Genomic DNA, 24,610 nt, shown 5'->3' with positions numbered 1-24,610 from the left:
ACATAATTTATAAAATACAATGCAACAACTGCTACGACTTCTACATTGGAGAAACAAGCAGAAAAATGAAAACTAGATTCAAAGAACACAAAAGAACACCTTCACACGTTTTTGAACACTGCAAATCAAATAAACACAACATAATTATTGAAAACACCCAGATATTAAATAGGGAAACAATATAAACAAATACAAAATCAAATAAGCCCTACTTATACAGCAACTGAAACCAAAATTAAACCAATTTTTTTCTTTTACAAAGGAACATCTTTATACCTATACTAATTAAAAACCTAACATCCACCTGCAACGTCCCGGTACAATCCGGTACCCGTTTATACTCTCGTCCCTAAGACATGTGTCCGTGAACTGTCACATTCAAACTCTCTCTTTCTCGACCTGGTGATGATCTAGGAAGGTCGAAACGTTGTTCTATCTTTACCAATAAAAGTGTTAATACCCATACCAGCCGTTCTGAGATACAAGTATTTCTTATTATTTTCACCTATATGCTACCACATCTTTGATACCATTTTTTTTTAATATTTTCACCTACACACTACTGAATCTCTGATACAAATGTTGTTTTGCTGTTTTCACCTATACACTTACGAAATGTTTTATACATGTGTTTTTTGTTAAGCACAAAGCTCTAAAATTGGCTAGCTTTGCTGCGCTCATCATTGACATCAAAACTCGGTTTTTAGAGTTACGTATCGCTGTTTCCCTTGGGTGCCTAACAGATTTCTAATCTCTTGAAATCAATAGCCATGTATATATCAGATAAGTTACTTAAAATCACCGTACACTAACAAATCCTGATAGTCGCGCTTAATTAGATTACCATTCTTAAAGAAGAAATCACAAGACTAAGACGTTTGCGCTTTCTAAAAGTGATTAAAATAACAGGGTCTTTCGATCAGTATAAATTACCCCGCTGATATTGTCAGAAAAGCATAAAAGCGCTTACACACTGTGTCACATGCAGACTCAATCTATCTCACAGACGAAAGTCAAAACAAACAGAATACTCATTTTATTAATATACCATCTTCTAAAGAAGTTAATAATAACTTTGATATTATTTTATTTCGATTTATTCAAGACTAACCCCAGTACTGCTGATACATTTACTCCACCTTCATTAACTCCTTATAGATCTAACTCAAACCTTCAGTGCAACTTAGCACGCTCGGAGCTACAAGGTAGCAATTTGTTTGCTGCCGGAACTCACCACTGTAATAAATAAATATAATAAATAATGTATTATACCTGTCTGTACCATACAAAGAATATTATAATAATTAGCCCTGGTTTCACGTTCAATACTAGAAGGTATTACACCTGAAGTCAGAAGGTGTCATTTACTGTATCCAATACAGCAGGTTTTACCAACTATGTATCGGAGAAAATCTGCAGGCTCCGTGAACGATTTCGAGAACACCTTGAATTTATACACGACAATACTTCTGACGGTACTCTAATCCTTTTGACAATAATAGCATCTCTGCTATGCTATTCTTCATCATCAGAAACGTACCATTTATCAAGTTAATATCAAAACCACTTAAATTCTGCATCGTCTTTTATGTCAATACCAAAACTTTTTAAAGTAATTAACCAAAATGTACTTACAAATATATTTTAACTAAGTATTTGTTCAATTAAACGTTTCTCTTGATATTTTTACTTGCTAATGGTAGTAAACACGTAATGTAAGTCTTTATTTTTAATATTATCTTGGTGAATAGAATGATTTCACTTGATTATTTTTATTAATTACTTCTTGTATTGATATTTATTTATTTATGTTAATAATCACCATTTTTCCCAGACTTATTTTTAGTTGCTCTAACTAAAATTTTCTATTTTCTTGCGAATTTCAGAATCGTTTACATGAAAAACCGAACAGTATTTTATCTGTACTGTCTGGTAAGAGGCAACTGATTAAAACAATGAATAGAATTGTTTCTTTGATCTAACGCAAATCCACATTGGGCCATTTGCTGTTCCTACTGTGGGGAACTTCGATTCCGAATTTTAGCGCTGTACGTCCACAAACTCACCATTCACCAACTGAGGGATTCTGATAAAATAAAACAGAATGAAGTTTCCATTTCAACATTTGTTAATCTATCCTTTCTACTGGTGTTTTGCCGAAGAAAAGAAAGGTGGATACTACTTGTTTCATTGACATTCTCTGTATTATTTACAGGTTTACATGTACGAATACAGGTTAAAGAATTTGTCTTGTAAGGTGGCAGAATGATGCAGGTATTATTTGTAATTAGTTGTCTGATAACGTTCCACGTCTGTTACTTAAAATATTTCGTTAATTAAACCCTGAAGACTGTGAGATGATTAATCACATTTATAATTTCACAACTCATCCAAGATGAAGCAACTTGTTCCAATGAAGATGGCGAATCATTGATTATCGAAGTTACAACACGTATGAAAAGAGGATTTTATATCAAAATACTGATACGGAAGATAGCATATTGATCCATACTCGTGAAAAAATTAAATACAACTTAGACGTGTTACAAATGTTTCGTACTTATAAATATATGTCACTTTTTTGGTATGAAGCAGTATTATTAACGTGTTTAAACTCAACATAATCATGCTTTGAGGACCATTTATTTGCTACCTGAAAAAAAATGTGTATTGTTTTATCCTAAAGAATTAACTCTTTCCATTTTTTCCCTAGGGATTATATTTAAAAAGTAGAAAGTTACAGGAGAGTTGAAAATAAATCTAAAGGATAAATATGTTAAAAAGTCTAATAGACAGTTGTAAACTAACAATATTTTGCGAGGTGCTATTTCTTGTAAACAATAAACAAATATTTCATTAATAAGGTATGTGATACTGTTTGCATAAATAATATAAGATCATTGGTATAAAATAATGTCTCCAAGTAAGTTTACGAACTTACAACGCTAAGCTAAACTCCAGGGATTGATTTCTCGTTGTAGACAGCAAGTAACCAGATAACCCGATGTAGCTTTCTCGAAAACTGACAAACAACAACCGCAATACAATATGTTTGGCGAATCAATGGAATATACCTCAGTAGCAGCTCTTAATTATTTTGAGTCACAACTTTCAGTTTCTTTTATATTAATGATTTGAAGGCTGTACTGTCTTTTCTATGGGTTCTATTCATCTCCTTATTGTTCGAAAAATTCAAAAGATGTTGTAGAGAATTTCAGGGAAACTTACGAAATACGTAACAGAAAGATGGAGAAGTGAGAAACTGGTGGCACTTACCAGAAACTGATACCATAAAAAATATTGCACGTTCCTCAGTTTTGCAAAGAACTCTTCATAAAGCTTTAAACACTTGGAGCCCTCTCCCACGTCTCAACAGAAGAACTACACCAAATTTAATGGTTTAGAAATTACGCACTTAAAATTATAATATTATTATTACAGATCTAAGGTTCGAACCTACCTATTAAGATTTACAAAAGGCAGTACTTTTTGTGTAAAGTTTGTTTCTGATATAAATAAAAGGAAAAATAATTATACGTTTAAATAAGTAATCTGTAGCTTTACCTACAAAGTTTTTGATGAATTATATATATAAAATTTACTAGATTTCATTTGTTTATTTGCAATTATCCTCAGAGCTAAGCAACGGGCTATCTGTTGTGTGCCCACTACAGGTATAGAAACCCAGGATTTAGAGTTATTAATCCACAAATTCACAGTTGTGTCAGTTGGGTGCCATTAAGTTAGGTACTAAAAACAGAAATAAAAAAGAAGAACAGTTTAGATTTTTCAAATCTTAACGTTAACATAAATAATTTTAATAAAAGACAATAAAGAATAAACTAACACATTTAAATAAAAATTATGTAACTTTGAAACTAGACTAACAAGGAAAATAATGGCACGAGGCATGAAATGATTTGCTAATATTAAGTGTCTTTGATTTTAGAATGTAGAGTTTAAGCACGTGAAAACAAGTCTTGGGAAAATAAAAGACTCAAAGAAGGTGTAATATACCTGTTGATGTGGAAAAATGTTTGGGATTTGAAGGCCATAAATATCAATGGTGGACATGTTGAGGCAAAACATGTGAAACTTATAAATTACCTTTGACGAGGATAGTAAATACCGATCATATAACGTACATTTTAACATTTCGAAATGACTTGGTAGACTCCTACCTGGATGGCATATATTATCAGCGTCACCTCTAGCGCCATCTTCTCCATGGTTGTTCTCATCCTTTGAGTTATGCTGGTGATGGTCTTTTCGACAATAGTTTGGAATGTTTCCTGTACGAGGTCTACTACCTACAAATTAAATAATAAAGTTGAAACGAAATAATTAGAATAATACAAATTTAAAAATGTAATATTATGACAGTTCAATGAATAATTGATATATATATATTTAAATTTGCTTTAAGGTTATCTAAAATTTCACTTTCATCGGGATTTTAATTGAAACGAAACGTTTTTTTACTTTAATACGAGTTTTGTTTCAAAACTTTAAAGCTATAAAATACCTTTTTTTAGTTATACATTAGAATAAACCATAGCTCTTATACGTACACAGCTTGATGCCATAAACGTTAACACATCGCCGAGAATTTCTTTCTTGCTAAACGTTCAGTTCTAAAATTTGGATCTTCAAAGTGTTTGCTACACTGTACATGTGTTCCAGATTTTGAAAGTATTTCAGAAGTATAAAACAACTAATTAAAGGAAATCTAACATAATATTTTTCCTGATAATCCAGCAGTTTTAATAGTTACGTACAGATAAGTGTTAAATTAAACCATAAGAGGATAATACTGGAATGTAACAAAAATACCAAAGTGAACTTTCTTCACTGAAATCTCTCTATCTAATTTTTTTTTAATCTTTTGAAAAATGTATTATGGCCATTCAAACACTTATGAATTAAAACCAAAATTTAACCGATGTGATAGTTGGCATTTGGGGAAAAGTTCCTCACACACATAGTGATTTAAATAAAACACTGTATTTTCATGATTTATTCTATCTGTAAATCTCTTTTCATTAAGACAGTTCGTAGATAACTCACTCCAAGGATGGTAATTCGGTAACCTCAAAAGTTGCTAATAAAATCAGTAAACCTAAAACACTTAATTATTTGTTAATAAATTATGCTTTCGATAGCATCAATGTTACATAGCAAAAATCCCTACAGGATTTTGTCACAATCTTCTTTTCGGCTCCGTACATAAAAAAATAATTATATGATAAATAAGGAATTGTTTGCTGTCAATAATAACTGAAAACAAACATAACTAGATGGTTTTTGAAAACAAAACGATGAATCTATACGCCAATATAAAAAGTTAATACTCCAAAGTTTACAGACAAAACATTATATGGAGGATAGATTTAAAATAATTACAGGAAAGGTAGAATTCTTCCTGATTTGTAACGTTTACTTTTTCTCAAGGAAAATTATAGAATAAATCTTACGCTCTCTTTGTCACATTTCAAATAATACTTCACAGAGTTATGAATTCACGATTTCCTTCTATTAGAGACTTATACTGCTAAAAACCGGGTTTCGATACTCATAGTGGGCATAGCACAGATAGTCCTTTGTACATAACAAAACAAGCAAACAAACAAACACTTCTCTATTAGATAACATTCAACACTATCCCCCAGTTTCGTGAATTTAATATTCAGCGATATATACATCACGAAACATTTGTTAGTTTAGAACAACAATTTATTTTTGTTCTTTACCTAAAGATAAGTTTTACATACCGGTGCAAATTGGCCAAATAATAAATTTTGTCCCGAACAGTATAATTAATTATAATCTCATAGTCCTTTGAGTTATTGGTTCATGATCCATGTCAAGTAGGATTTTACAGCTGGAGATGTACATACTTGTGAGATAAGGAAACCTGGTACGTATGGATATAATACGATTAGAAACATGTTTTAAAATCGTCGAGGGTCAAGAAACAGACAATACAACTTTTCTCTTCGTTCTCTTCTCGGTGGACTCAGCAGATGGCCCGGTGTGGCTTTGTTATAAAAAACACACAAACACACACTCGGTCTCTTTTTTAAAAACCAACTGTCCAAATTTTCCAGAGTCAGGCAGAGGTAGAAAAAACATATTTTAATTTGTGTTCTCATTTTGTGGTTAATTCTCTAATAAAAATTTATTCTAAGTTGTTTTTTAATTGAAAGTTCAGATTAATAACTTACAATGCTATAAAGATATGAAAATTAATAATAAGTACTTTCCATTTTCAACCTTAGCAGTAACCCTAAATTATAGCTGCTGACATGAGGGTGTGCAGTCTTTCATCTGAAGCTTCCACATGTATGACAACACTTTACCAAGGAACACGACTGACTGTTACACTTACAGCATCCCTACAGCTAGTCTTTAAGACACGCCTTGTACAATAAACTATATATGTTATTGCATTACATTGTGTGTTCAATACATAATGATATTACATGTATATATAAAAGTTTACAAGAAAACGTTTTAAGGAAAGATCTTTAGGATACTTAGGTCTGATGAAAGTTTTTTTTTTAATTATAACTTCATGTGATTGAATAATGGAAATGAATTAAATGTGGCAAAAGAAGGTTAAGAAGATATATCAGAATTACAATACTTCTAGCATGCACGACAATGCTGTACTCCCTCTGAACTATGTTATAAGTTAAGAACCAAATTTTCAACTTATTTAGATACGAACTTATCATATATGTGTGCTTTCATTAATTTTAATATATCGAGCTGATCCAAAGTGCAGTTTTGTCTACTTTAATCATTAGTCGAGTGTTGACAGGAATCACCTCTGAAATTTATTTGAATGAAACTAACGTTTCATACAAGTGCACTAAGAATGGTCACAGAGGAAAATGGTACTAACGATCACTCAGAGGAAAATGGTACTAACTATCACGTTGTGGAAGAAAGCAGTGTGTTCTTAAGCCTAACACTACTTTCTTTTATAACCTTCCAATGTGCAGCTTGTTTAAACCTGCGTTAAGAATTTCTATCCTGATAAGCTTATCACAATCGAGTGCAGGTTATTTTGAGAAACATAATCATTCTTGTGAAAGCGTAGTAGTGTTGCATAAAACATTAACTTACAGAGGCATGCTTTCATACAAAAGCAAGTAGAACCAAAGAAAAGTAATTTGAATTCTTGTGTTTGTTTGTTTCTTCTACATCAAGTTTTTAAAGTAGTTTTCACATTTTATTAGACCTGAAATACTGTAGCAAAATATCAGCGTCTCGGATTCCTGGAATTCATGAAAGTTATTTCAATATAAATTGGTTTTAGAAGATGGGTGTTTTCTTATAGCAAAGCCACATTAAGCTATTTCTTGTGTCTACCAAAGGTAATTCAATTCTGATTTTAGCGTTGCAAATCTGTAGACTTATCGCCGTCCTAACGAGATAATTTTAGAAGATATAAGATGTATAAAAACTTATAAATATTATTAGTAAGCAAAGAAAATGTTTTGTTTCGTTTTTCACTGAATTAAATTCATGGTTAGTAAAACACAACACGGGTATTTGAAAATATTTACTTTCAGGCGACGAAAGAAACTGGCACAGGTACAGAATAAAAAATGTTTACACATATTGTTGATATATATTTTCACAGCATATGGACTGGTTGGCTTCTCATTTTATTATCATTTTTATGTGGCTAATGAAAGTGGATGAGGATCTACCTTATCCCACAATAGGTACACAGGACCTAGTTTGGTATCATACAACCATTCTGATTAAATATAAGTAATGTAACGCCTAGCTCGTATTAACATCTAGAAACCGTCTGCACTGCCCTTTCATTTGAATATAGTCCATAGCCCAACTGAGAGACGGTAAAGAAACCTAAAAACAAGATATAAGGTCTCTTCAATGGATATTAATATGTAACCTTAACCAGAGGCGTTGGTGCAAACAAGTTCACATGTATATATTTATATATACATTATGTTTACGAGGAAGAAATAACTGAGACAGCATACCTGCATTAAAAACTTTAATAAATTCTCAAATATACCAGAATAAATGTTCTATTCTAGATGCAAAACAATAAAATTTAACAATTTCCATCTACTATTCTGAATAGAAACCAAATATTTTAGTGAAAAAGTAGGTTGAAATTATAGGGCTTTGCTCAAACATCAAGACATTTGTATGTTTTGATTTTGGTTAATGAAAATATTACTTCTTAAAGAAAACTGAAGTGGAAACCGTTAATTATCTTACAAATATGTTATTTTATGTTCTGCTCCTTTTTAATTAAATAAATTCTACCTTTCACTTTATCTGTAATATCGCATTGAGAAGCATTACAGTCTACTTAGGAATCATTTTCTTACAAGCAAATCTTTTATATAAGTGCCATCCAAAACTATCATTGCTTTGCGTGAGTTGCAAGAGATTGGAACTTATCTATAATACGATTTTCAAGGCTTGTCATATACTGGTGGTATTTTGAATAGATATTTCAAAAACACCATATTTCTGACACCAACTGTGTTATTCTTGTATATGGTGATCTGAGTTACCACTAAAAAACAACTGAAAGCGAGCAGGAACAATTTAACTGTTTGCTGTAAAGTTATAAATGCTCTGTCCATTGTGGGTATCGCAACTCGACTTTTAGCGTTATAAGTCCTCACACATACCGCTAAGCCATTGAAAATATTGAACGATTTACTACAGATCAGGTACATAATACAACTGAAGAGTCCATCACAACTTATGATTGGATAATTATGTCATAGAATGGACATCCGTGTAGTGAAATAACGAAAAATATGCTGGATCTAAGACATACTAATTTCAAAGACAACTAACTATCACATAATGGACAAGAAAATGACTACCCAAAACAACTAAATAAAATCCACACCCTTATGAAACTGCCGGATGAACTCTAGGAACGAATAATTTTCGTCGGTGTTACTTGCAAATACTATGAATAAAAACAATTTAAATGTTTTGCAAAAAAATGTGTTTCCGTGTTTTAAGGTATACAGTATTACAGAATTGTAAATAAGAAATAAAATTGTACGTTTAACAAATATTTAATTTATTTGTGAAGTTCCTTTCTTCACAAAAATATGACTCTCAAGGAAGAAAAAGATGATAGAAGATAAATTTCATTGAATTCTCAGCTCATCAGAGATGCTTGAAAGAGCGAAGAAAATGAGTAAAGGAGGTCTAATATAGCAGTGGAATGGAAATCTAAGCAGTTTATTCTGGTTTATATATATATATATAGTAACTGCTAACAAATTTTAGTAATCTTTTCGTTACTGAGATTCACATTTTATTGGGAACAAATAATTTAATGTGTGTGTGTTTTCTTGTAACAAAGTCACATCGGGCTACCTGCTGAACACACTTAGGGGGAATCGAACCCCTGATTTTAGCGTTGTAAATCCGTAGACCTACTGCTGTACCAGCGGAGGACAAATAATTTAATAGTTAAACAACTAATTTAACTGTTTAATAGTTAAACAACTATTCAGAAGGCTGAATAATAATCGATAATGCATAGCGACTCTATGCCACTTATTATTCCGACTTTTAAAGTACTTTCTGTTTTTAGTGGTGACTATAACACTGCTCCCCATTAGCACAGCGGTATATTTGCAGACTCCCACCGCTAAAAACTGGGTTTCGATACTCGTGGCGGGTAGAGTACAACTAGCTCATTGTGTAGCTTTGTGCTTAATTCTAAACAAACTGCTCCTCAGTGCCTCAGCGGTATGTCTGCGGACTTACAACGCTAAAATCCGGGTTTCGATACCCCTGGTGGACAGAGCACAGATAGTCCATTTTGTAGCTTTATGCTTAATTCAAACCAACAACAACAACATCTAAACAAACTAACTAATAAAAATACCATACATCGGGCTATCTGGTGAACTTACCGAGGGAAATTAAACCCATGATTTTAGTGTTGTAAATGCGTAGACATAACGCTGTACTAGCGGGAGGCTTCTATTCGCGTTTTGAGTCATCGTCATGTAAAAATTACAATAAAGAAGGCAGTTGAATGCCAAAAGAAGTTCAGATTGTTGATGGTGAGAACATGCTGTAGATGGTGCTAACTTAGTTTTGTTTTTGAGAAAAAGTGCACAAGATATTAATATATGTAAAGAAGGGTATTTATTTATACTGATTTACCGTTTGCCTTTGATGACTTTATTAATAGTGATTCGGGTACTTTTCTTCTGTTGATATCTTTATTTCTCTGATGATCTCGCCATTGTCTTCATTGAAGAAAAGTTAATCATATAAATTGTTTTCAGATACACTAAATACTATTTCCAAAATACAATTCAAGGTTTCTAATTTCTTTTGCATGAAACTTTCAGATTTCCAATTAAGTTATTCTGAGTTTAATGTTTTCTGTGGGCTTTAGTTTCGAATTCTGAATGTTTTTCTCACGATATTGCGTTTAGAAAGTTTATGGAGAAATTTACTCTGTTTATCATTGTGAAATAAATGTTAGGATGTAAGTCACTGATGTCTTTGAGAATGTTTTCTTCGTCAAAGTTAGCGCTGCAGGAACATTCGTCGACATCTTAATCAATATAAGGATCATGAGATGATTGTGTTCAAGGGCTGTTTAATAAAATAAACATTTCAAACAGTAACTCTACCACACTTGATAGTGTACCACCCATACAAACACCGTCGATTTTATAATAGATGATGTAGTTGAATTTAAAACCTAACATTATGGTCATGTTAAACATGATTTAAAAATTTGATATGAATGTGAAACTTTTACCCATCAGATTTCTTACAATTAGTTTAATAGCAAGTTTATGGGCTCCTTCTCTTGAAATTTGAGTATTTTGTCTTAACCTATCAAAACGTGCAATTTGGTGTGTTGGATCTAATTTAGTTAAGAAGTCAATAAAATGTGGGTTTTTTTGATGGTGTTATCTGAGTTGTTGTATGCTGGAATAAGCAGAATCAGATATTTACCAGAGTTATAAAAGAAAAATAGGTTAACATAAGGAAACACATTTCATAGGTGTTTTATAAATTTTCTGCAGTCCGTAGAGTTGAGGAATTGTGCCAATAGTAATCAGTTTCTGAGCTCCGCCGTAATGTAGTCATGTTTTATATGTACAAGCTTGTTGATTTTTTTCATATAGACTGTTGAAGTTTTTATTCATTTTTGAGTATGGATTGAGATAATTTAATTCTTCATTTCTTGAAGGATTTTTCAAAACATTTTTGACTACATCCGTTTAGTTATCTGTTGAACCTTAAATGGGGATTGCTATTATCTTGGGTGTCTAAGTCACGAGACCTAATCATGTCGGCGCACTGTGTTTGCATCTCTCGGCTCTCTCCATGTCAATATTTTCAAACATAATTCCTCGGACGCTTGTGGGTGTTGTGCTGAACCTTCCTCATCTTTCTTCGTTGTCTCTCCGGCCGGTAGGAACTCTTCTCAGCTTTTCCCGACGACCCTCAATTAAGTTCAACAAACTATCAACTTCTAGGTCATTAGTGACCATCGCGTTAGATGAATAACTTACATGCCACTCCTGTCCATATAACTCACTCGTAATCAGTTAACTAATTTATTCTTGCCTTGTATAGGGTGAAAAAAACAGTAGTTTCTGACTGCCCCTGGTTATTTTTCGTTCGACTTTTGAAGAACGAAAGAATAATTTAACAAATATACCTACCAAGGTCTGTCTGTCTGTCTTGGGTGTCTGAATTTGTTTGCTTATATAATTGGATTTGTTCTGCATTGGAAATTTGTGGGTTGTTTTGAATTTTGTTCACCATGAAAATTAAATTTACGTTTAGTTCTTCAAACCTATTTGTATGTCATTGTAGGTAGCCTACATGGCGAGTTTTAAGACATGCAATTTGATATTCATTCGGTGACGTGCCAGATAAGTTGAAGACGTTAAGTTTTGCGAAGTTCAGTTAAGAATTTGTTTCTTCATTATTTTTTAATTTTTTTAAATTCTTGTTTAATTTATTTGAGTTTTTAGAGTTGTTTGTAACCTAGTTGTTGATTATTTTACATTAAAAAACGAAATAGTTTGCTAAATAAAATCCTTCTAGATTAACTCGTGTGATTTCTCTGTTGTTTTGACTAGTATCACTTTTAAGGATGTTGACATCAAACTGTCTCGTCGGATTATTTTCGAAATGACAAGCCCGACTGTTTTTAAGAATATTTTATAAGTTATATAAAGTCTTTTCTCCTTTTTCATACTAATAGGGGATTTCGTGGAGGTGTGGCATTGTAGATTTAGGGTTAGGTCTTACGAGAAGTAGACGTAACGTTATCACTGGCCTGATACGAGTCTCGGCCGTGGAGGCAGAAATAGAGCAACAAGAAATACAATTAAAGGGCACAATTCCTCGTTTATTTTGCAAAGAAAAATAAAAGAAATTATTACTAGAAACAATGTAGAAATAATCCGAAGAGAGCCAAACACCAACAGAAAAAAAAAAAAAAAAACAAGCGTTACTGATAAAGAGATTAAATTTAATGCTAACTAAATATCCAGGAATCCCCCTTATCGATATTAATACTTTCTCCATCTGCTTTTAGTGAAAAAAGTAGTTTATTGAAATCTACAAACGTTTCCTTCCTTTGTTTGGCCTTTCTTAATGTAACTATCACATGGGTTGGAGCGCTGTAGTTATTAAAAAGCGAGATTTGCTTAGTGTAAAAGCTGCTGTTATTCAACTTTTTAAAAGCTGATCATTCAATTTAGTAATTTCACTAAACATAGTATTTATTATGCCCAGATGAGTGCATTAATCTTCAAGGGCAAAATTGCCCAATTCCATTATAAATTGTAGAAAATAAGCATATAATTGTTACCCTAAATGTTTAAAACAAAAGCTAAAATTCAATCAGTAAGAAGTTGTATTTATCTAATTTTATGTATTAAAAATTTCATATTTTCATCTTCGCTGTTTTCAACACACACAAATGAATTTGTTTGTTTGTTTTGGAATTTCACACAAAGCTACTCGAGGGCTATCTGTGCTAGTCGTCCCTAATTTAGCAGTGTAAGACTAGAGGGAAGGCAGCTGGTCATCACCACCCACCGCCAACTCTTGGGCTACTCTTTTACCAACGAATAGTGGGATTGACCGTCACATTATACACCCCCAAGGCTGGGAGGGCGAGCATGTTTAGCGCGACGCGGGCGCGAACCCACGACCCTCAGATTACGAGTCGCACGCCTTACGCGCTTGGCCATGCCAGGCCAACACGCAAATGAAATAGTTGGTTTGTAAATTTTCTGAATTTTTTTTAGTATACTAGGGCTCTCGTTGCCTCCTTGGAAAAAAGTCATAAAACTGAATAAAACAGCACTAATTTGATCTTGTAACATGAATACAAGTGTACTTTCTTCATTTTAGCCAACTTTTTTTCATGCTGTAATGTAATTACCACTATCTGAGTTTTGAGATGTAGACTACTGATCTAAACAGGTGGTGGAAGCTCTTTGCTGTTTTCGAACGTATAAACCAAAATGGCTTCTAGTTCAATTAATTAGTTATAGACCACCAGGTGATACTGATGAAATTAATGAAAAAAGTTTACAATATGATTAAGATTTTAGCTGATAATGAAGTTATAATTATAGGTAATTATAATTTCAAAAATATCGATTGGGAAATGCTAGAGTCAAGCTGTGAGGGAGAATCTTTTTTGGAAACTCTTCAGGATGGATTTCTTCACAAATTAGTCAAGAAACTTAATAGAAACAATACTAGTTTAGATTTATTGTTAATTTCAAATACCGTAATGACAGAGAGAGTGGAAATTGGGGGGGAATATTTGGGGTCAAGTGATCATTGTACTATTAGTTCAGTGTTTCGCTGCATAAGGAGATAAGCAATAATAATTATTTTTGAATAATAATTTTTACAGTTTGTTTACGAATTTCGAAAACAAAAAATTAAAGAGATGCGACAAGAATTATCTGAACTGGGCAGCTCAATTATTTGGAGACATTGATCACGTGAAAAATGCTTAAAGATACATTTTTAAATATTTATGAAAGAAAATGATGGCGACAAATAAAAAGTCTGCCTGACTTACAGTGAGTTTAATAAATAAAATTAAAGCATCACAAATTTATTGGTTTGTTTTGAATTTCCCACGAAGCTACACGAAAGCTATCTGTGCTAGTCGTCCCTAATTTAGCAGTGTAAGACTATAGGGAAGGCAGTTAATCACCAACAACTGCCAATTCTTGGGCTACTCGTTTACTAGCAAATAGTGGGATTGGCCGTACATAATAACGCAACCACGGCTAAAAAGACGAACATGATTGGTGTGACGGAGATTTAAAACCGCGCCCTTCAGACTGAGAGTTGAGCGCCTGACCATCTGGCCATGCCGGGAACAATGGATTTAAGAAATATAACCTGATTAGTATGACAGGAGATTTAGAAAATTATAGTTATAGGAGATCAAGAAAATTAGTCAAACAAAAAATTAAGACGTGAAAAAGTTTGTATGAAAAAATAGTTGACCATGTAAAAAATTAACAGCAAGGATTTCTTTAAATACAATAAGGGCAAGCAAAATGTTAGGATAGAAGTAAGGCCTTTTAAAATGGATAAAGGAAGGCTCGTATATGATGATTAAGAGACTGCTGAGTTAGTAAATTCTGCTTTTTCTTCAGTTTTACTAATAAATATTTAAACAATACATTTCATCTTGAACAGTTGCTAGATGGAAACAATATTGAACAAGATAATCTCATTAATTTTGAGCTTGTTCAGAAAAGGTTTGTTAAGTTCATACATTATAAAGCTCTTGAGGCAGATTTTTTTTTCAAGAGTTTTAAAGGAGGTTAAGAATAGGATTTGTGAGCCACCTGCTGTAAGTCTTTCAGTAAGTCTCTGATTTGTTAATTGGTGTGAAATGCCAACGCTCTGAGCTAAGTATAGCTAAGCTTTAGGCAGTGCCAACCATTTCAGTATTGCGGCTAGAATATCAGCTGTCGTGTTTTAAAAATACCCATTGTTTTTCTTAAAAGGGCAGTGCCAGAGTTTAGTGGAACAGTCAAGGAAATGTGTGAGTCGCACCATCCTACACTAGATTCGAATGATCATAAGCAAACATCAACACATGTTGATTTGGGAGTAGTTTCAATGGATATTGTAAAGGATTTGCTGTTGTACGCTTATTTTAATAATACCTCCTCTTGCTTTTGTATAGTTTTTTTATATTATTATTGACTGTATATTTCGCAAGTCCCGTCTGTTCTCGGAATTTGTAGAAAATTCTTGAAAGTAAGAATCAACAATATTTGTTTTACAAAAACGCGCTAGAACATTGTTGAAATTTCTACAAACCCACGTGATTCGTATAAAAAGCGACTAGCCGAAAGAGAGAGTAAGATTATAATTCCTCAGCTACTGTTAGTGTGCTATAGACCTCGGAAGCTATAATTGTGATTAACGCTTGTTAATCGGAAAACGACAGAATTTGATCAGGAACTTTTATAGATTTCGAACATTACAAATCGTTCAACTTCAGTGAATTACTTCGGACGTTATTACTTTTACGAGTCAGTTTGTGAGGGTGTGAGATCAAACAAAAACCAAGCTAGCAACTGAGGTGTAACAATATCAAATCAGAATCAATGTGCTTTTCGTGGACCTGGATCGTCGGTAAAGTATTCAATTCTATACCGGATATAAGAATCAGTATTGTCTATAAGTCTGTATAACCATCATTTGTAGTAACTATTTCTAATAACCGGTATTATAAATTGTATTGCTTTTATGTTTGTATATTAAAATATATGTGTGTTGAAAAAAGGAAATTGTGTGTATAAATCTTCTTGGCAAATAACATTTTATACATATTAGCATGTAATTAAATCTAAATTTAAAGTTTAAATTTCCCGTTTTTTGAAATAGTAATACGTAACATACGAAACATACTAAATCAGAGAATCGTCCGAAATAAATTATGACACCTGACAATTATTTTCAGTATCTTAGGTTATAAGAACTACTTCATTTATTAAAGGGTTTTTTCTCACGTCTATCGGAATAACACTTTTACTAACAAAGCAGAAAATAACGCTTCAACATTCCTAGGTCATCTTCAGGTTAAATGACCTAGGAAGGTCGAAACGTTGTTCTCTGCTTTATTAGTAAATGTTTTAATTCCCATATTAGTCGTTGTGAGATACATATTTATTTCAAGTGGGTTTCTCGTAATTAAGAAGAAATTATATTCCCATGCTTTTAGCCAATTGTATTAATAATTTTCGTTTAGTGTACAATAACACTTTTTCTTAAGATTTTAGGCTGTTAGTCCGATCTCAGGGTTATTCTAGTAGAACCAAACCTCGTAGAATATGTTATTAGCAGTTACTGGCATGTTGCATTGTCGTGTAAAAATACGCACCTAATAGCAACGGTTATTATTTTCCATAAATATGAATATCTTTAAATAGATACATTTATTAATATACTTCTCAAAAGATTGATAGATTAACACGTTTTGTAACAAAAATGGCTGAATACAAACATTGCAAAACAGCAGTAACAACAAGTACATACCAAGAATGTTTCTACTTTTGTGGTGCTGAAAATTTATCAGCGTTTAAGTGAAAGCTTTATCATCCTCTAACACACCAAACACATGCATCCACTTGGTTAACGAATTTAATAATGTCTTTATTTGTTGCACTTTAACTTGAGAGGGAGTATTTTCTTATTCATACTAATTTCGCAGGTGAAGTTAATGTTTTTGCTTGCCTTATTTTTTTTTCTTGATTTATAACTCATAGTATTGATTTCCAGTTTTAAAATTTATTTTTATGTATAATTATAAGAAATCGCACATATGAATCTTAAATGTTTATTAGGGGTTTTATGGTTTGTTTGTATTGTTTTGAATTTCGCGCAAAGCTACTCGAGGGCTAGCTGTCCCTAATTTAACACTGTAAGACTAGAGAAAAGGCAGCTAGTCATCATCACCCATCGCCAACTCTGGGGCTACTCTTTTACCAACAAATAGTGGGATTGACCGTCACATTATAACGCCCCACGGCTGAAAGGGCAAGCATGTTTGGTGCGACGGGGATGCGAACCCGCGACCTTCAGATTACGAGTCGCACGCCTTAACACGCTTGGCCATGCCGGGCCTAGGGTTTATGCATTTTATTATAAATATGTATTACACATTAACGAAATACAACATACTCTTCAGCGTATTATTGCAAACAGTTATAGCACCTATACATGTATTAGCATACAACATGTATTTTGGATTGTTTTTAATAATCACCTGTCTACAGTTACAAGAGTTGCATTTTAACGAACAGTTACTTTCGTTCATAAACATGAGATATGACATTTTATAATTTTATTAAGACTACCACAAAGTCCTGAATAGGTATTTGATAAATTGTATTTTAAGCACATTAATTGCATTGTTTTCTAATTCTACGCGCTTTTCTGTAGTTTTTAAAACATTTTATTGCCCTCACTGAGAAAAGATATTTGTTTGGTTCTATTAATCAGAACTTGTCCGAAACAAGATTTACAAAGTGGACACACCTTTTGTTACGCCAGTGTTTATACTTATAATGATAATCTAAATTTAAGCAAGAATTAATTACAGTGCGTCAGATGTTTTATGTATATCGACTACTGTGTAGTAAAGTGAGTAAAGGAATAAAGGCGAATCATGAATAAATATTCATCATTATTTGCTGAAACTTATTTAAACCTGAACAATAAGGGTTAATTTAAATCCTTAAAGTTGTCTACTTAATGGCTTTTCTATATCAACGTCACTTAAGCTTCTAGATCATTTTCAAGTTTAATGTTTAATTATTTAATATCAATGCCATCATAGCTGTGTAATTTAAAATTTTCTTCGTGGCTATATATTTATTAAGCAAGATGTCAAATTAAACAAGATACTGATTTAAATTGAAGTGAACGTTTACTCACGGAACCACCTGAAGTTTTTCATCTTACAAGGAAGTCTTCACCTTCAATGTAATTCACAGATGCTGAGAGCAGGAAAAAGCTTTGAACTTCACACCTAAACTGTAAAGTTTGAATTACAGAAGTGACTTTTAGTTAAATAAAGCTAGTTATTTCAGTAGCTAGTTTACTGAAGCACGTGATCTTATACACATAAGTATTATATTTTTACAAAGTCATTATATAACTAGTTACGTAGATCTGCAACGTCATAGGTGTCGAGTGTTTTATGAAAGCAGGTAAATATTGATGTACAGTAAATACATAGTTTAGAAACTTTTGTATCAGCTACAAAAGCAAATGAAAACAAACTGATGTACCATAAGCATAATATAATTAAATTCTGTTATTACACTAATAACAATAATTTATGCAAGTCAATATGGAAATATTAAAATATCATTGTTAATGCAAAAAACGTTAAACAATAGCCATATTTTTCCACTTTTTTCTTATACAATTTTGGAAACATCAAATCCTTGTATAAACGCCCCCACGGATGAAAGGGCGAGCATGTTTGGCGCGACGGGGATGCGAACCCACGACCCTCAAATTACGAGTCGCACGCCTTAACACGCTTGGCAATACCAGACCGATATTTTGGTGAAAATTTGAAATGTGAAACAACAAAACAACCTTTGTCTTCCTTAAGTTGAGATGCAAAGAACAAAATCAATTATATGCGCACATTCATTTTTATCCATACCTCCCATGGAATGAGTTACATTATTTTTCAGAGTTACGCCATACTTACTTTAATGATAAATTTCATTACCCTAATTTTTCACAATAGATACTGTTTTTTTGTTTGTTTTTTGCAGTCTGCTTCACTGGAAAAAGCATTCGTTCAAAAGACTATGTTTAAGAATAAATGGTTATATTACATTATATATAGTGTGTGTTTTTCTTATAGCAAAGCCATATCGGGCTCTCTGCTGAGTCCATGGAGAGAAAATCGAACCGCTGAGTTCAGTGTTCTAAATCCCTAAACTTACCGCTGTACCAGCGGGGGATCTATGAAAGACACTTTGTCCATATACTTGAAATAAATACAAGTTAGTCGCAAAATGACACAGGTGATGGAATAAGTGCAAATACAGAACACCAATAGTAACATAAATTCATAGATACTAACATTCGACAGTGAATACAGGTAGTTATATTAACAGTTTGAATACATTGTAGCTGCCAGGAAAACTGAATGAATATAAAACACTATTGATAAGATAAAGATGTAGGTACTAACTGTCGACAGTGTATAAAGGTAGTGATATTGATAAACATTGTTAAATTGTGCTTAGGAAAATCAAATCTTTATTTCATCATATAATATGTTATGGCTTTTTTTTTTGCAGACAAGACTTGTTATATTAGTAAACATGAGAATACTGCAACTCTAAATCTTGTCTTAGTGAAGTTATTCTCTGTTAGATACATCTCCAGATGGAGAACCTTTTGATTATCTTTCGTGCTGCTGCTTGGGATACATGGATGGCTTCTGCCGCTGATCTTTGTGTTCTTGAATTTTCACCTTTTATGAGACATTTCAGTTTGCTCTTAGTGGAGAACGACTTGTTACAGGTCTCTTTACGAATGGCCCTGGTACTCCAAGTTGATCTATATTCCCTTATCTTACAACACCATTAAGTGCAAGGGATGTCCTACTTTGGATATTCTAAGTACTTGATCTAAAGACATCTTTATGATCAGGATATTTGGATATATTTTTTGTTGTAAAGAGTTGTAATATCCCTTCCTCAAAACGGTTAATTTTCGATGATATCACATTTCCTGCGGAAATCCAAGTAATACCAGAATGTAGTCTGATGCATACTATTCTATCTCGACCTTATATTGATTGTGGTTGTCACATAAATTGCTAATTTGCATACTCAAAATTTATTTGGCAAAACGTAATTAATCCTGCATTTCTTGCAAGTTTTATTCAACTCTTTAATTATGCTTTAGGCCATATCGATAATTCAAACAATATTTCGGACAACAAGCAATAAAAAACTACAACTTTTAAAAACCAGGGAAATAAATGTATAGTAGAAACTACAATATGGGAAAGACAAAATCTACGATTCACTCATCTGCAACCACTTGTAGGAAGGTAACTGGTAGTTACTACAATTGTACAACTAAAAATGATAGGTAAAACTTATAACCCCAAATTGTTACCATGGTACTAGAATTATACGACTACTTAACTCTAAACTAATTAGTTACTGCTATTGTATTCTTACTATACTCTAATTGATGACTTGTTTTATCCTACATTTTAGCTGTAACTCTAGTGTCATCTTTTGGAAAGTGATGAGAAGGACTCGTGGTGGTAACGGTCAATTTTTATTATTGGATTTCCTTAGTAGAGAGTATGGTATGCCGTCTACTCATCTACGGTCTTACACATTCGATCGATTAAGTCGTTTGAATGGTTTCAAGAGGGTTATTTGGATTTTGATAATTTGTAAATTAGGTTGACAGGGCTTATTATCAGTAAGTTCGATGTAGAAAGCTTCTTTTATCTTTGATTTTCTCTAGTTTGTTTCTTATCCTGTTATTTTAATACTGTTACATAATATGTTGTATGGTCATCTACTCTGGTATCACATACTATTGTAGAGTTATCATTGTCACAGAGAAAGATAAAAAAGAAGCCTTCTATATACACGTAACTGATGATACATAAATTATACAGACGCAAATATGCACTACATGGCCAAAAGAATATATGGACACCCGACCATCACACCCATATGTGCTTGTTGAACATCTCATTAATATAGAGTTGGTCCCCCTTTGCTCTTGTAATAGCCTCCACTTTTCTGGGAAGGCTTTTTACTAGATTTTGGAACACGGCTGCGGGGATTCGCTCCTATTCAACCACAAGAGCATTAGTGAGGTCGGGCGAGAAGGCCTGGCTCGTAGTTGGCGTTCCAATTCATTTAAAAGGTGTTCGATGAGGTTGAGGTCAGGGCTCTGTGCAGGCCAGTCAAGTTTTTTCACATAATTTTGGCAAACCATGTCTTTATGTACCCCGTTTTGTGCACGGGAGCACTGTCATTTTGAAACAAAAAATGACCTTCCCCAAACTATTCTCACAAAGTTGGAAGCACGAAATTCTTTAGAATGTCATGATATGCTGTAGTATTAAGATTTCCCTTCACTGGAACTAAAGAGCTTGGCTCAAACCATGAAAAACAGCCCCAGACCATTAGTCCTCCTCCACAAATTTATTTCACAGTTGGCACTATGGATTCATGTAGGTTGCGTTCTCCTGGCATCCGCCCAACTCAGGTTCATCCGTCAGATTGCCAGATAGTGAATCGTGATTCATCATTCCAGAGAACGTGTTTTCACTGCTACAGAGTCCAATGGTGGTGTGCTTTAACCAACTCCAGCCGACGCTTGGGGTTGCGCATAATGATCTTAGACTTTTGTGCGACTGCTCGGCCATGAAAACCCATTTCATGAAGCTCCCGACGAACAGTTCTTGTGCTGACGTTGCTTCTATAGGCAGTTTGGAACTCGGTAGTAAGTGTTGCAACTGTGAACAGACGATTTTTACGCGCTTCAGCACTCCGCGGTCCCTATCTGTGAGTTTTCTTGATCTATCGCTTCATGGCTGAGCTGTTGTTGCTTCTAGACGTTTTCATTTCACAATAACAGCACTTGCAGTTGACCGGGGCAGCTCTAGCAGACCAAAAATTTGACGAACTAACTTGTTGGAAAGATAGCATCCCATGACAGTGCCATGTTGAAAATCACTGAACACTTCAGTACGACCCATTCCACTGCCAATGTTTGTTTATGGAGATTGCAAGGCTATATGCTTGATTTTATGTACCTGTTAGAAATGGTCTTAAATAGCCGAACCCATTAATTAGAAGGGGTGTCCACATACTTTTGTCCATGTAGTTTATATATATATATATATATATATATTTAAAAAAACCTCATAGAAGTTGCAAGACAAAGTTAAAGAAACAAAATAACAGTGGAGACAATGATGATAAAATTTAGGAGAATAATTTCATACAACGTTTCGGACTTAAAACCTTCTTCAAGTGATAGAATTCATAGTACATGCTATCAGCCTAGCCTAGACATTTGTTATTTTTGTTTTATGTTATTCCACTTTTCTACCTATTTTCGTTCAGTAGATTAAAATCCTTTACAGCGATTTTATTCTATTTAAATACTAATAGTTACCTTTTTCACAGTTTCGAGGTTAATTCTGTGGTTTGACAAGACTATCCTTTTTCCTTACTCTCTAGCATTGATGCTAATATAATAATGTTGGTTTACCAATTCCAGGTAGTTATAACACTTACTTGAAACGTTTCATATCTTCTAAGGACATATGTTTTGTAAATGTCACTATACTCTGTAGTCATGAATTAATCATTAGTTTGGTAGGTCTTATGAAGCCAAAGGTAGTTTTTAAAAGCCTTTGGCTTGGTCATTGGTGTAATAATTAGTATTTAGGTACCTGGTTTAATCTCATGGACACTGTAAGTCAAAACACAAGATTAAAAATTGTACAACAGCTTTAAAGTGTTTCACGAGTGTTAAAGACAGTTCATATCTTTGTTAGAACCAGGGTCTATAATGACTAAGTGTATTTTGAAATTTCGGAAAGATATTCAACATGCAATACTGTTATGTTCAAATAAATTGGTCGAAAATTTGAATACCCGTGTTCCAGTCTTGGTTAGGTAAGCAATGCACTTGTACTTCAAGCACTCGAAAAATGAGGGCCCTTGACAGACTGACCTTTGTCACAAAAAAAGGAGTTTCGTTTCGCCCATAAAAGTACTTCTTTAATCATTTAACTTACTCAGTCTGTTGGTCAAGATCATATACTATTAACCGACACCGTAGTTTGAATTAAAAAAAAACTCTTAGAAAGAATAGTCCTATTTTATACTGCAATTATTCATAACATTACACATAGCTTTCACTGTATTTGATTTAAGACAACATTTTAGCCAAAGGTGTAAAAGTTTGGGCATTTGATAGGTATGTGGTAAAATGAAATTGTCAGAATTCCCATATTGTTGGTCACCTCTTTCATAGAAACAACTACTGAGTTTTAAGTATTGCAAAAAATTTTTTCACTTTTTTCTTATACAATTTTGGCATCAAATTCTTGTTTAAAACTTTGTTAATAACATTAGAAGACGTATCTATCTTCATTAGAACGGTTTGTCGTAGTTTTAGCCATGTAGGTGGAGCATTTTTGCATGAAGAATGATGAATATTTATTTTTCAGTATATTTTTTGTTTCATATAGCATAAAAGCCCGACATTGCCAGGTGGGTTAAGGCGTTAAACACGTAATCTGAAGGTCGTAGGTTCGAATCCTCGTCGCACCAAACATGCTCGTCTTTTCAGCCGTGGGGACGTTATAAAGTTGGTAAAAGAGAAGTCCAAGAGTTGGCGGTGGGTGATGATGACTAGCTGCTTTCCCTCTAGTCTTAAACTGCTAAATTAGGGACGGCTAGCGCAGATAGTCCTCGTGTAGCTTTGCGCGAAATTCAAAAAACAAACATACAGCGTTATCGTTTATTTTTCCATAAATATATCTAATATTTCAGCAGTGTAGTACTGAACGTTCAAGAATTTTCTATGATAATATCAAAGTAATGTAAGCTTACATTAATGAATAAACTTATTTTAGGACGATTTATTGATATTAAGTGGAAGAGTACACAGTAACCCCCCAGAAAAGAGCAAGGAAGTATACGATGAATATTCATAGTATACATTGATGAATTATGACAATAAAAAGGGTTTGGCAACACAAAATTTGTTTCACATCTATAAATTCAAATTATAAATACAGTGAAGGAAGTTGAAGTATAAGACACGTTTAAACATAGAAACTCAAAATAGATAAAAAAAATTGTCACACAATGAGTTGAATGTTGGTATTTGTTTACTTAGCATGAAAGTATAGAATGTGTATCACCTACAGAGGTAAAAAAGGATAGACTAAAGAGAAATATTTCTCTGAGAAACATAGCATTTCATAACTAATACCTGTAGAATCCGAAAAGTCCATTACTATGAAGCAATTCATTAAATGTTGTGAATATATGAAAGATCTGCAAAAATAATAAGTTGTCTATAACAACCATCATCAATCTAACTTACCCAGCGAACACCATATGTAAGAATGGTCAACTCATCGACAAAACCTATGACTGTTTTCTATAAATACTCAAATCTTAACTTACCAGAGTATTTACCTACAACAAAGGCAGAGAGGACAAAAAGTGACCCCATCCTGCACCACTAAAAGCAAAAGTGTTTACTTGATGTTGTCCTCATTTTGTAAAAGAAGATTAATTATGTCGTATCTTGTTCTGCTAAATTTGTGATGTAAATAGTTCAAAGAAAAATCAAAACACTTTGTCATTCGTGATACTTGAAAAATAAATAATCATAGATGAAGATAAATTGCCATCTAATAAATTTGATAATTTGGGTGTTTTGATAAACTGCCTATTCCTTAAAAATAAACGTGTGCTTTTTAACTCAGATGCAACTTAATTTTGCC

The 24,610-nt window shown here is 33.1% G+C and overlaps 1 protein-coding gene across 6 annotated transcripts in view; it reads right to left on the bottom strand.

The window, feature by feature from the left end:
• The window catches only part of LOC143233556 (electroneutral sodium bicarbonate exchanger 1-like), a 107,268-nt gene extending 89,108 nt beyond the window's left edge, over positions 1 to 18,160 (bottom strand). For 5 of the 6 annotated variants that reach the window (XM_076469895.1, XM_076469896.1, XM_076469897.1 and 2 more), the window contains exons 1-2: positions 18,004 to 18,160; positions 4,182 to 4,310 (exon numbers count right to left, since the gene is read on the bottom strand). In XM_076469895.1, coding sequence (XP_076326010.1) covers positions 4,182 to 4,310; positions 18,004 to 18,025 — 151 coding nt within the window. In that variant the 5' untranslated portion in view covers positions 18,026 to 18,160. Of the gene's footprint in view, positions 1 to 4,181; positions 4,311 to 18,003 lie in introns of those variants that run through there. The other variant, XM_076469899.1, reaches the window with a different exon arrangement.
• Between the last annotated feature and the right edge of the window lie 6,450 nt (positions 18,161 to 24,610).

The sequence above is a fragment of the Tachypleus tridentatus genome, chromosome 12, assembly GCF_004210375.1.
Source record: "Tachypleus tridentatus isolate NWPU-2018 chromosome 12, ASM421037v1, whole genome shotgun sequence".
NCBI lineage: Eukaryota > Metazoa > Arthropoda > Merostomata > Xiphosura > Limulidae > Tachypleus > Tachypleus tridentatus.
The sequence above is the reverse complement of the archived record's forward strand: the minus strand, read 5'-3'. Positions and strand labels throughout refer to the sequence as shown.